Consider the following 13,233-nt stretch of genomic DNA (forward strand, 5'->3'; position numbering starts at 1 on the left):
AGCCCGCTAAGTCAAGCTTGAACTTGGGTAACTTCATCATTTTTATATTCGAAGCAGGCTCGCAAACGCTGGCAAAACGTTTCCCATGACAAACTTCAGACTACGAGCAGAGACAGATGCTGCAGAACAGATACTGTCGGGACAGAAATGCTGTGTAGGCAACAGAGTTAATCACCCTTAATATTACATGCAAATTAATTGGAGTCTATGTAGAAACTTTTTATGAGTTTGAAGCACTTATGCAGTTTTGGTTTTGGAAGGAGCAGAATAATAAGAAACACAATACTGATGATCCTAAACATTTCTAGCCAGCACGTGGAGAGCAACATTTATTTGGAGAAGGTAACAAGGCGACTCAACACGTCCTCTCCTTTTAGCTAAAGTTTGGTCTCCACCAAAAATAGGAGAATCTTGAGCTCTTTAGCTAATAGTTAGTTCTTTACTTTGTTTGGGCAATGAATTCACATTAAATTAGGCAGATAAGGTGAAAGCTGGTTAATTCAGGTTTTTTATAAAATCCTATAAAGAACACAATTTTTAACTTTTTAGGAAAATTTGGTTGTCATTTATTTTAAGATGTATTTTGGGGTAATTTTTGCTGAACAGGACAGTGATGCAAAAAGGAAAGGAAGGGTAGAGAGCAGGGGAATAACATGCAGAGAACATCTCAGGGCCTCTGCGGTGGCCTTGTGGGATTTGGGTTGCCTACTCGGCCCGGCAAACTAAAGCGGCACCCTGGGATGTCTTCTTTTAGAAGTCACGTTTTAACCTAATCTCATCTTTTTTTTGGTGGCTGAATAGATTTAGCCCAGAAAATAAAATAAACTACAAAAAAAAATTAAGTGAACACTTATGAGCTTGATCATCACACAGAGTCAGTTAAACGTCTGGGGCATCAGCCTGTCCAGTTGGTAACACACCCATTTAATCCGTTGCTTTGGTGCAAATGAAAGTACCCCCAGACATACAAAGGAGCAGATATTGGTCCTTCTCTGGGCTCCTCATGCAAGGGTCTGTCTCCTGGTGTCTCCTCCTCATGCGTAAGATTAGACTGGGAGACACAGCAAACCTTATTTCAGCATGTATAGGTGCTTGACAACTTGTGCAACCTGAATGGGCTCCAGGTACTATCTTATGCTACGACTACTGACAAGGACACTACCAAAAATGCAAAACTAGAGAAAATCAGTCAGAAGAGATAAGGAGAAAACATGGTCTGTAAAACCATTTTCTTTCTGGGGTCTTGTTGTTGCATGTCCAGCGCACCTGCTGTCACCTTCACTTACACCAAAGCAGATGAAATAGGTCCCTGCAGTTTAACTGGCTTTGTGTTATCCTGTGATAAACTGTTCCCTTAATTTTTTTGACAAGTGTTCATGGACACGCTTCATAGGGCGCCACTGTTACATTATTATTTTTAAAGCTAAATATTGATACATTGTGTCAGTGTATCAACACAAAATCGGCATGCAAAATGTCAGCGGATCAAGGCGTGTGCATTTTTTCCACATGGTTGGCAAACAGAGGAGTGGGTAACAGAGTAAAAGGTCACTGATCATCACTCTCAACTACTAATGTGTCTAATCTCAGAATTAAGTAACAGAGTGCTGATAAGGGGGCTGTGCTTAATTAAGTTATTTATTTTTTTAGAAAATGCGGTATGCTAATTTTCTGAAATTCTCTGCATGACATCACTAGAAGATGTTGTCAGTATGCTGGGGTCTGGCATGACCACCCTACAAAAATGCATTGATGCTTGGATTGCATTAAAATGTTTCGCTCTAATAGATGTTGTAGCACGAAACAGCAGGATGAGGCCAGAGGTTGCACGAATGCAATGTTTTTGACAACTTCTCCCTCCTTTCAATTTATATGGTAAGAGGTCATTCAAGTTTTCTGGGAACAGTTCTGGCAAACATTATACAAGTTATATTATTTGTTTGCCTGTTATCAGATTTCATGTATTTTTTTGTCTGTAGTTTGTTTCTTCTTGTCTGCTTAGTTCTAGAAATTATTTGAAATACTTTTTGGCTTAGTTTTTAATGACAAAAGGTCAAAACAAGTGCCAGTAAAATTATATAGACAAAAATTCATCCTAATGTGCTTGTTGCTTGAAACTCAGATCCCCAGTTTCTCCTGTCTTAGCACATTGCTGTTAATGCAATTTGAAATACACGACAAACTGCAAATAACTGTGTTTACTTAATCTTTCTGTTTTATGTTGTCATCCATTTATCCACCTGCAGTTTTTATTCAATTTCTTGACTTTTCTTGTGTTTATGCTGCCCTTTGCTGCAATTGTTAGCTGTGATTATACCCATATTAAACCATCCCTTCCTAATGCCCTTTCAGTGTGAGGTAATGGGGGAGGGCAGAATATTGCTGTTCTGTGTGCTGTAAAAAAAGCATTTCAAAGTTTATCTGAATCTAATTTTAAGCTTCAACAGCACATGTTTTATAAGGCTTGGCAACCTTTCCTGCAATATTCTCCACGGACAAATCCACAGCCCCATGTGTGTATGATTTAACTCCCCCAGAGATAATGTGTGCAACAGATTGGGTCATTGTCGGCATGTGGGTTTATTTTAGTTTTTTTTGTTTGTTTGTAGTTTGGAAACTCTATAAGAATATTTGAATAATAACAGTTTTGATGCATTTCAGGGTTTTGTCTTCTTCACAGTGTTGTGGAATTCATGCTGATTCATCTGTGGCTTGCGGGATTCACCATCAGACAAACCAGACTGGCACCAGACCAAGGGTGAAATCTGGTATTGAGCTCTGGGTTCGCCTTATCTACTCGCTGTTTACTAACAGTCACAGAGTCCATCTCTTGCAGCAGCTCTGTTATCTCAGTGACCCAGGCAACACGAGCAGAATGCTAGAGCAGCTGCTCTAGTCTCAGGCCAAAGTGTGTGCATGTGTGTCTCTCTGTGGATGTGATTTAAACCTTTTCTCATTCATCAACTTATAAACAATGGAGCATCATGTACAGATGAAAACGATCCCACCCATGCAAGTAGTGCAGTGAATGCTTTGTGATTGGTTCAGGTACAAAAGAAGTTAGGCTGATAAACATTTTGATCTCGTATCCCAGCCGTGGCCACAACAGACAGCAAAAACCCAAGTCCCAATTTTAAAAGTTTATCTAAATTTGTGTTTTTTCAAATTAAAAGCCACGTTTTCAAAAACTAATTTGTCAGAGAACACGACAGAATGAACACTTAAACTGTAAGTGGACAGTTAAACCACAAATCAGTTTGACATATTTTACCTCCTGGCCTTTAACAATATTTATCCATTTAGATTATTTTGGTGTCAGTTGCCCAGCTTTGAGAATATCTGCTGTGGAAATGTCTGCCTTCTCTTGATACTATTGAACTAAATGGGATTCAAAGTTGTGGTGCCAAAAATACATGAAAAAAACCACCACAACACAAACCCTCAGCAGCAGGGCTTATTTCCAGAAATCATGACTCGGTTACGAAAAAATAAAATACACAAACTTTGCTGTGAGGAGCTTCATGTCGGAACCGTTTTCTCTTTTATTGAACAATACGCCAAACATCACTGTGCAGAAGAAAGAGCCCATATCCTCACGCTGAAAGGCTCTTCCTAGTTTAAGCGTGACAGGATGTAAACATTAACCCCCACTCCTCGCCCCCACAGCCGAGCGCTGATGTAAGCTAGCCCCAAACTTCTTTAGGTTGGTGTATGTAGACAACAGAAAGAAAATAGTTCCTACATGAAACTGCTCACGAGTTTTCTTTTTTTTGCTTTTTGAGTAACTAGGTCATGATTTCTCGAAAAAAAAAAAGACATTGCCGCTGAGATGTTTAAAAGTATTTTTATTGGCACTTGGTGAAATACAAGGCAAGTACTATCTCTTTCCATTACACTCAAGAGAAGGCAGACATTCCTACAGTGAATAACTGTAGAATAACTGGGCTTCTCAAGCAAAACAGTCTAGATGGATAAATGCAGGTGCAGGGGAAAAAACATGTCATATGAATTTTGGCAGGACAAATCAGCTTAAAGCTACAATCTAAATGCAAGTGTAGCATTGTAATACAACTGAGGATTAAAAAAACCCAATTAAAGTAAAAAAGGTGGCAAAAATCTTACCCTGTGGAGGGGGTCATGATGCAGCCTCCGCGATCAACGGTCATCCTGCAGCCGCAGCCGCGCTCTGGGGTGTCATGGTTCATGCCAAAATTGTGACCCAGCTCATGTGCTAAAGTCACGGCTGCACCCAGCGGGTTGTCGGAGTGATCCTATAATGGACAAAAAAAGTGAATCCAACATGGTAAATGTGTGCAATTTCGTGCGTTTGACTATGCGTGAAGTTATTTAGGGAAGCTATAAGCGAAGAAAAACAACAAAAAAGTGAACTGAAGTGAATTATCCCTCACAAAAAAAGCAAAGAAGAGAGGAGAGTTGTCAAAGAAGACCGTTTTTAGGCTGCAGATTCAAAAAACAGTAACTGTCCACCTTGCTCCTTTTGTCCTTCTCCTATTATTCATTCTCCTCATGGAGGCCTGAATTCATCTGCCATTCCACTACCCCTGCAGACCCAATCATACCTGCTGCCAGTGGAGACAGCTTCTGCAGGAAGCCCCTATAAACCTATCTCTGTATGACTTGGTGCTGCATTGATAAGCGAGACAAGGGAGACGGAGATGGAGAATGACACGCGCGAAAGAGGGGGAAGTTTCACTTTCTGCTAGTTTTATAGACAGACTTGGTGGGAAGAGCCAGACAGAGATGGGGGGCATTTGGAGGGTAACCGAGATATTAAGTCAGTGTAGTGTATAAAGCATGTGTGCCAAGGTGAACGGGAATGGTAGTAAACAATGACAAATGACTACAATCAAAATGTGTTATTATTTTGCCAAACTTCTGCTGTTAGATAAAATACATCATTTTCAGCAAACTGTAACAAAATAAAGAAAAAAGAAAATCACTAACAGGTTTTGACAATCTCCTTTCATTCAGCGCAAAACAGACACATTTTCATACACAGACTAATGAGCAGCATACATTTCTCACAATGTTATCTGAAAAATGAAACTGATATTACCATTATGTTTCTTTCTGTTAGAAAGAGTTACACAAAAGAAAAAAAAACACTGATATCAATCTCATGAATGTATAGTACACATGATATAAGCAACAGTAACTCATAAGCTTTATTTTGCATAAAGAAGGAAAACAAAGAGAAAACAGTTCGCCTGACTCTGCCCAAAGGTAGAAAAAATAAGAGAAAAATCACCGACTGTATCATGCATTTTTTTCCAGCTGTGACTCTGAATACAGATTCCTCACTGCATGCCTATGTATGAGTGCCACTAATGCCAAGCAATACATTAACCTCTCTGCAGGTTTACACAGAGATAAGTAATGTAGGTGACTGCTGGCTGCAGATGAGCCTACGCACAAACCTCCAGTATCTCAATATGCTGTGCAACCAGAGAATTGAGCAAGCAAATTGGTTAATCCAACTTCTGCCATGAGGAGTGCTTGAAATGGGAAAGAAATGTTAGGATAAATGTTTAAACTAAAAGAAAATACAGAAATATCTGTGACAACAGATAAAACACCAGCGATGAATTTTGTAATATTCCTTGAAATGTCTGTGTGTTAATGTGCAAGATTCAGAATTTGTAATTAAGCAAACCTCAAGGAAAAAATAAGGAAGGAGAGAAAGGCTGCCCATTTACTACTGTGCATCTTACCATGGTTCTCTGCCATGCAGCTTATATGAGAAAATGTCATGCTTCCCTTGAGGACAAGGTCATATGTCAATGTTAAGGACAAGACGAACCACTTCCTGCTGTGATTAAAGATCAGCATCGTGGGGAGCTGCACCCTGCTTTTTCACAGCAAGGATGGGAAAACTTTCCTTTGCTACTGTCATGTTTACCAGTGGGTTAGTGCATCTACACTGTGTGTGTGTGTGTGTGTGTGTACGTGTAATTCATAGCTGAGTGCTCCCTCACAAAAAAAGTGTAATATCAGAGTTAACAGCCACAGCCATTACTTTGAAGCTGCTACGAGCTGCTGTTGTGATGGTGAGAATTTGTGGAGATGGTTGCAACCAAGAAATGCTATGATGGGCGTGAAAATAACTCTCAGACGACAATACTGTACCACATAAAAATCATTTACAAAAAGACTTAGGAAGAAAAAAAATATAGCATTGTGCTAAAACAAAAAAGTGAGGCTGCACTGAGGAAGATTAATACATTGTAGCGTACGGTTTGAGAAACAGTTCATCTCCTCTTACTGTCCCCTAACTGCTTACGTGGCCCTTTAATCTTGGTCCAGACCATCTGCTGTATGTAAGTGATGGGGAAACCAAACATCTGGAGAATCCTCAGTACGGCCACGGCCAGAGGAAAACATCTCCATTAATGGGGGACACATCTGGGATGAGGCATAATGGCACTGGGATGATAACCGCTTTGTGATTTGGCGCGGATATCAAGTGCTGTAAAAGGCAGAGGAGCCTAACAGGCGGCTAATTTACTACGTGTCGAAATTCAGTGCACCAGGGGTGCGACACAGTCGTGGGTAAAAATGAATTTTTGATTCAAATGCATGCTGTGCAAGAGCTGACATTCACTCACAGATAGATCAATTCATCACATAAAAATGTAAATGCGGTTCTGTTCGAAAGTCGAGGTCCTTTGATTTAATCCTGTGCCCCACCAATTCTACTAGCAACTGGCTTCTCTTCATTGGCACCCTGTTAGCTCTGGAAATTAATTTAAAATCCTTCTCCCCACATACAAGGCCTTGAATAATCAATCAACAATCTTAAATACCTCTTAGTACCGTATTACCCCAATAGAGCACCTTGCTGTCAGACTGCAGGCTTTCTCGTGGTTCCTGGAGGTTTTAAACGTAGCTATCAGGCCCCTCTCCTCTGGAAACAGCTCCCAGTTTGGATTCAGGAGACAGGCACCCACCCAAACTTTTCTTTTTGATAAAGCATATAGTTAGGGCTGGATCAGGTGACCCTGACTCATCCCTTAATTAGGTTGCTATAGACTTAGGCCTCCTACGATACACTGAGCATTGACTTGACTCCACTTGACTCTTTTCATTCCCCAGGTGAGAATGCCATTAAGTTTTTTCTTTTCTCTCACATAGTTTGTATTTTGTCCTGTCTCTTTATGCTATCCTTTGTTTTTTCTCTATCCCATCACCAACAGTCACAGCAGATGGCTGCCCCTCGCCGAGTCTGCTTCTGATGGATGGTGTCTTCCTGTTAAAGGGGAGTTTTTCCTTCCCACCATCACCTAATGGTTGCTTATAGCGGATCACCTGATTGTTAGTGTTTCTCTTTAACAGAATGATTCACAGCACCTTGTGGCAAATGCTGTTGTGATTTGGTGCTATATAGATAGAAAGTGAACTTTCAGCCTGCACTGGACTCATTCAGGAGTGACCCCTGCTTGTCATTGCAAACAGAAACTCCACTGTGCTGTAGCTCCACACACATCACTGATAAACTGGAGAGTCACACTGAAAACGTCTAGTAATTACCACATAAAAGAGCAGCATCGGTTTAACCTTCTGCCCACCTTTACTCATGTTCCCTCATTGATAACTGTCCTCTCTTTCATTCCAGTAGCTGAACTGACATTTAGCCACTGGTATCACTGAATTTCTTTCCATTTGTGATCGAAACACCAGGTCACCAAAGCTTGCGGTACCTGTCCAGCTTTAGAAGAATTTTATGACGGATTGTTGTTTGATGAATGCTGACCTTGACAGAAAGCCAGTTTAACATGTGGGTCTGAAAGAGGCATTTGAGTTGCAGTGCAAAAGATTGATTGCACGACTGTTAGACTTCAAATAGCAACAGTGTGCGTGCCTGCAGAGCAATCCTTCTAAGAGTACACATTTTACATATTGTTATGTGCAAGCTGATGTTTGTGGTAATGTTAATGTAAGGGAGGGCCAACACAAATGTCATTATGTTTTAAAGCAAGACTTCCTGGCAGGCCTGTCTGCAAGTGCCCTTCCAGCAAACAATGAACACCTTTTCTGTGTAAATCGGGGCTGGATTGTGTTAGCCTGCTGAATCTGAACAATGTCAACACTGATACAATCAGGCTACGCAGAGGAAAGGGAGGGTGGAGGCATGCTGGGAGTAGTAGCAAGATTTTACACTCACCATGACAATACCTCCAGACTGCTCAGCAGTGCACATACTCATAATGGGTGCCATGCCAATGGTGGTGCCCTGGAAGTAAACCCCACTGCCAAGGAGAGAAGTAGGAGACAGAACTTTTAGAGGAGAAAACTGCTGTTACATGTTTATAGTAATGGTATAAGTGAAAAGCTTCAATTTTACCAATTCGTTTTTCAAATATCAGGCCAGATATGATTGTTCAATCATATCACACCTGTCAGGAGAATATGTAATTGTTTCAGTTTGTCTTTTTGTTAGCAGCAATGTTAAATTCTACTAACAAATTAAATGCATTACATTTTCAATCCAGGAATTTATGCCCTAACATAACCAGGTAGGCTATCATATCTTCTTAACCACCAAATGGAAATAGTAAAAAAAGGGAAATATAATCTTGATGTGAAAATATGAAAGGATTCAGATGAAAATCTCAATCCTGATTTCTGTTTGGGTCCATGCCCTGGTAGATGTATGTGGTCTCACCCCTACATCATGCAGTCTAGGTGCAAATATTGGACTGATTACATTTAATAATTTAGATGTCCACCTTATAAGCTGAGCATTGTCGTGAGGTTTCTGGGGAAGCAGTTTGACTTTCCTCCAGTCTAAGAACTCGTGCAGGGTGGTGAAGGGATCTTGGGTGATGGGACATTTATCAGAGTCGCTCCACACCTCCAGACCCACAAGGGCCACCCGGATGTTCAGGGCCCTGTAGAACTGCACAGAAGATTTTAATAAGAATGGAAAAGCATGGAGAAAACACAAATGTCCATAAGACTGTTACATAAGTGAGACTGTTTAATGGGGTTTTACCCTTGTTCACTCAATTAATTGATGTATGATTCTTTTCATCCTAGCAAGCCTAATCAATCACATGTTGCCTTATTTTTTTTTACAGTATAAGATCATGTCTTTGCCATTTCCTTAAAGTAAATCTATCTGCCTACGCAGCGTGTAAGCTATAGAGACACAGCTCAGGCAGTGGTGTTAGGCAGACTAAAGTCAGCTGCTTTAGTAGGAAATTAATATATCACGCAGACGTGCCATTAATCTCTGCTGCCAAAAATATTTCTATTTTAAAAAGGTGATTTATCCCTCCTGTGCAAAGGGGGGAGGATGTTTTACCTTGTCCACATAATTGGCTATCTCTACCAGTCTCTGCTTCACCTTCTCCAAGTCCTTTCCTTGTTTCTGAAACTGAAAACAAAATTGCATGTAATCAGTGGAAGAAATTACACTCGCAAATTGTGAGTGTTTCATGAGGACATAAGAGACCATCATTTCCAGAACATAGAAAAAAAACCCTCAAACCACAACAAAGGACACAGAAAAGCAGTGATTTGTATGAATGAGTTGCTTGAAATATTCACTGGCACTACATTTTTCTGCGTGTTGGGCAGGTTGTCAAGCTGTGACCATCTGGATCTAGAAAAATCTCCTAGTGTTAGAGAGGCGAATGGCATGGCCACAGGGAGCAGGTATGCTGGCAGATACGACAGCTTGCAAAGCTTTGGATCCAAATTGCAGCTCAAGTCAGACCTTCCAGTTTTACCCTTCTGTGCATCCAACTGCACTGATGCTGGACTGCATATCTAAGCCTAACAACATACTTGATCCCTTATCCTTCCTTTCATTTCCTTTCCTCCCATTCAGGTCAGTGGCATTAGCAGAGGGCTGTCAGGAGGAAGCCCCACAAATAGCTCCTCAGTGCTTATGGGAGACTATTCACTATCCACATGGTTTTTCCCCGTTTCCTGTCTGCTCTGCTGGGAAATTGAAAAAAGAACTTCCTGTCAGAAAAGAGACCACACTGCTTGTCGCACACTCATCCCTCTCTGCAGCTCCAGTGGGATCTATTCCATAGTTACTACAGCTCATGCTTATGCCACAAAAGGATTGTGGGCTTTCAGTGTGTCGTCTCTGCTGGTCAAAAACTGCATTTGTGAAGAGAGGCAAGTAGGTGCATTACCTCTCTGTTGTCTGCAACAATGATCAGCTCGACATATTTGGTTGTCTTCTGAGCATGCCTTTTATGCTGTGATAAAAACAAAGATGGGAAAAGTTAGACAGTTATTAGGAAATGCGTAGAAGATCAAGACACTATTTCTGTCATTTCTTACCGCTTCTACTTAAAAGACTTAAGACGAACCTTTAAAAACTGCAACAGCTAAAAAAAGGTATTTACATTCTTGCCAAGAGATAGATGAGAAGATAACACTTAAACGTCTGTTCACTAAATATAAAGATATAGCCTGGTATCTATCCTGGTATCTGGTTTTAGCCTGCAGGCTAAAACACTGCAAATCAGGCTTTGTCCCAACTGATATTCAGAACTATTTCCTTTAAAAAAAAAACCAAAGATGAGATAATCTATCACTCAGGGGTAATTAAGTACTGTATATAGGTAAGTTTCACTTCCTGAGTCAGACAGAGTTCTTAATGCTTGGAAATAGGGGCAGATGGATGCTGCACCTGCTCAATGCAAAGCATTGGCCAAACCTTCTGCGTGAGCCCTTGACTCTGTGCTCTCAATGCTGATAAAATGAGTGTCAAACCCAAGGCAACACCCTGAGGGAACTCATCCAGACAAGAATGCTTGCCAATATACTCATCTTGGTCAAACGCCCATTTATCTTTAATCAGTTCAATGATAGGCCTAACCTTCAGACTCGCTTAATGGTGAAAAACTGCAAACCAATAATGTAGCACTGAGCTGCTTTATCCAGTGATAAAAAAGAAAAACCCAGTAATAATCTCACCCTTGTGTGGAAGGACTTGAAGGGGCTTTCAATGTGGTTTTCAGAGGCAACTGAGGACGTGTTGAAGCTGTGGCCGCAGGCTCCGGGGGTCAGTCTGAGCTCTTCCACTCGGTAAATGAAGTGAACTCCGGTGTCATCGCCAGACACAGGCTCGATGATAAATGTCTTGTTTTCAAGTGCGATGAAGCCTCTGCGGAGACAACAGGATAAGTCGCAAAACAAAACCTCAAAGCATGACCAGTCTCTCAAATGCAGAGTTTGATTAAATGGGCTCTCTCTAATGGAATACATAACAACTGGGCCAGCTCTTTTCCTGCAATCCCACTTTTACTAAAACCAGATGTTGTTTTGTTTGAGAAAAAGACAAAAAAATTTTAAAGACTCACATCTTTTAATGTCAGATCAGAAATATATACCACACATTAATAACCTAAACAAATCTAAATGGTCCTTATGGGGAAACTTAACATTTTCTATTCCCAAAATGCTTTCTTGTTGTTGGATTAAGCAGAATAGATGAAAATGTGCATGCTTAATACTTCAGTTTAAATAAAACTTTGGATTGTGGTTCATTTTGTAGCAACAGCAAGATTATAATTACTGCCCAAATGAGTCCAGACATTTACTGGATCCCACCGTGAGTAAAGACAATGAGGTGTGACATTTCACCAATTCCTACGAGTCACACCAACTCACTGACAGCACGCTTAAGGGCTTAAGAGAGATGGGCTGCTGTGCTGAGCGACTTAAGTAAATATAAACATTGGAGTGGCAAATAGCACTTAAAGGGCAGTGTAGTGATGCTGCTTGAATGCAAAATGATGCCTGAGATTCTTACCGAAGGCCTGAGCAGGTACTGAGGGTAACGTCAGAGCTGGGATGCGCCTGCACTTCCCCGTGGTAGTAGCAGTGATTCTAAAAGAGAGTTTTTTTTAATGTGAACAAAAAAAAAAACCCTTTACATGTTAGAAATAAGAAACACTTTTAAAGAAACAAAGTGTGATATAAAATGTGTCATACTAAAAAAAGCAGAAGAAGAAAGCAGCTTGTCACATTCCTCTCGCTGTACTGAAGCTCTTACCTGACTTCAAAAGAGCAATACAGTACAAAAGACACTGGGACTATGCTGATGCTGTCCCAACTCATGTTCGTTTAAATTAGCATGCTCTGAAGAAATCTGTCTACACTCCCTCTCTATAAAAAACAGGCCATTTAAAATTAATGCAACCTATAAAGTTGAAGAGAAAGCAGAAAAAATTGGTACGCATGGGAGGTGACAGTAACATGGTAATTGTTCGCCTTTCGTTAATCCATCAGACTGCTCTAGTGGAAGGAAATGGGGACATTTAAGGCTCCTCAGAAACAGTGAAAACGCTGTTGTCTGACCACAAGGAGAACAGAGGAAATGACTCTCATTAAGAGGGAATACAGACCTCCATTTACTGTCTAGTAGCACTCCAGCCCTTTTAAATCAACTGTCATTCCCCACTACACTGACCATTTCTCATTCCCTATACTGAACTCCAGTAGGAAGAAATCTGGGGTGGGATTTTTACAAAAAGATGAAGTGAAGCAACTCCCATTTAACAAGTTCACTACAAGGTAATGAACTAGGTGGAAATGGATTTGAGAATCATTAGATTAAGGATAAAAATAGAACAGCTATAAAGGCTCTGTGCTCAGGCTGTGTTTGACCTAGCTAGGTTCACCTTTTACAAAGGATAACATCAGGTACAGTTAGTGACTGTCTCTGTGTCTCTGACGTTTTTACAGCTGTAGGCAAGTGTTGAGTGACTATTACTCAAATGAAAATACAGAACAGATAATACGGTCATATGAAAAACAAAGTTTTCACTTAGTTTTTTAACTAAGCTTTAATTTGTATCATATTTCATATATCCAGGATTTTTTTGGCAACTTATTCCTTAAAACTGTATTATTTCATTTATTTAGGTGTTTGGGGAAAAAAATAACACTGATGATGCAGATATCTAAAAACTGATGCATTAAATATAATACGCTGAGCATTAAGAGGTTAAAAACATGGAACAATATCCTTTGGACATCTGAAACCAAAGTGGAGATGTTTTCTTACGGTGTTTGGTGAAAACCAAACACGGCATATCAGCACAAACACCCCATAGCAGCTGGCAAACAGTGGTGGATGGGTGATGATTTGGGCTTTTTTTTCCCACATGACCTGTGCGCTTTGCAGTCGCTGAGTTTAGCATGAATTCCTCTGTATACCAAAGTGTTCTAGAGTCAAACGTGAGG

The 13,233-nt window shown here is 40.4% G+C and overlaps 1 protein-coding gene across 2 annotated transcripts in view; it reads right to left on the reverse strand.

Moving 5' to 3' along the window:
* Positions 1 to 13,233, reverse strand: part of adam12b (ADAM metallopeptidase domain 12b) — an 87,140-nt gene that overhangs the window by 35,748 nt on the left and 38,159 nt on the right. For both annotated transcript variants that reach the window (XM_063491819.1, XM_063491818.1), the window contains exons 5-11: positions 11,798 to 11,874; positions 10,960 to 11,149; positions 10,170 to 10,235; positions 9,326 to 9,397; positions 8,748 to 8,917; positions 8,183 to 8,267; positions 4,123 to 4,271 (exon numbers count right to left, since the gene is read on the reverse strand). In XM_063491819.1, the coding sequence (XP_063347889.1) occupies positions 4,123 to 4,271; positions 8,183 to 8,267; positions 8,748 to 8,917; positions 9,326 to 9,397; positions 10,170 to 10,235; positions 10,960 to 11,149; positions 11,798 to 11,874 (809 nt within the window). The remainder of the gene's footprint in view (positions 1 to 4,122; positions 4,272 to 8,182; positions 8,268 to 8,747; positions 8,918 to 9,325; positions 9,398 to 10,169; positions 10,236 to 10,959; positions 11,150 to 11,797; positions 11,875 to 13,233) is intronic.

The sequence above is a fragment of the Pelmatolapia mariae genome, linkage group LG13, assembly GCF_036321145.2.
Source record: "Pelmatolapia mariae isolate MD_Pm_ZW linkage group LG13, Pm_UMD_F_2, whole genome shotgun sequence".
NCBI lineage: Eukaryota > Metazoa > Chordata > Actinopteri > Cichliformes > Cichlidae > Pelmatolapia > Pelmatolapia mariae.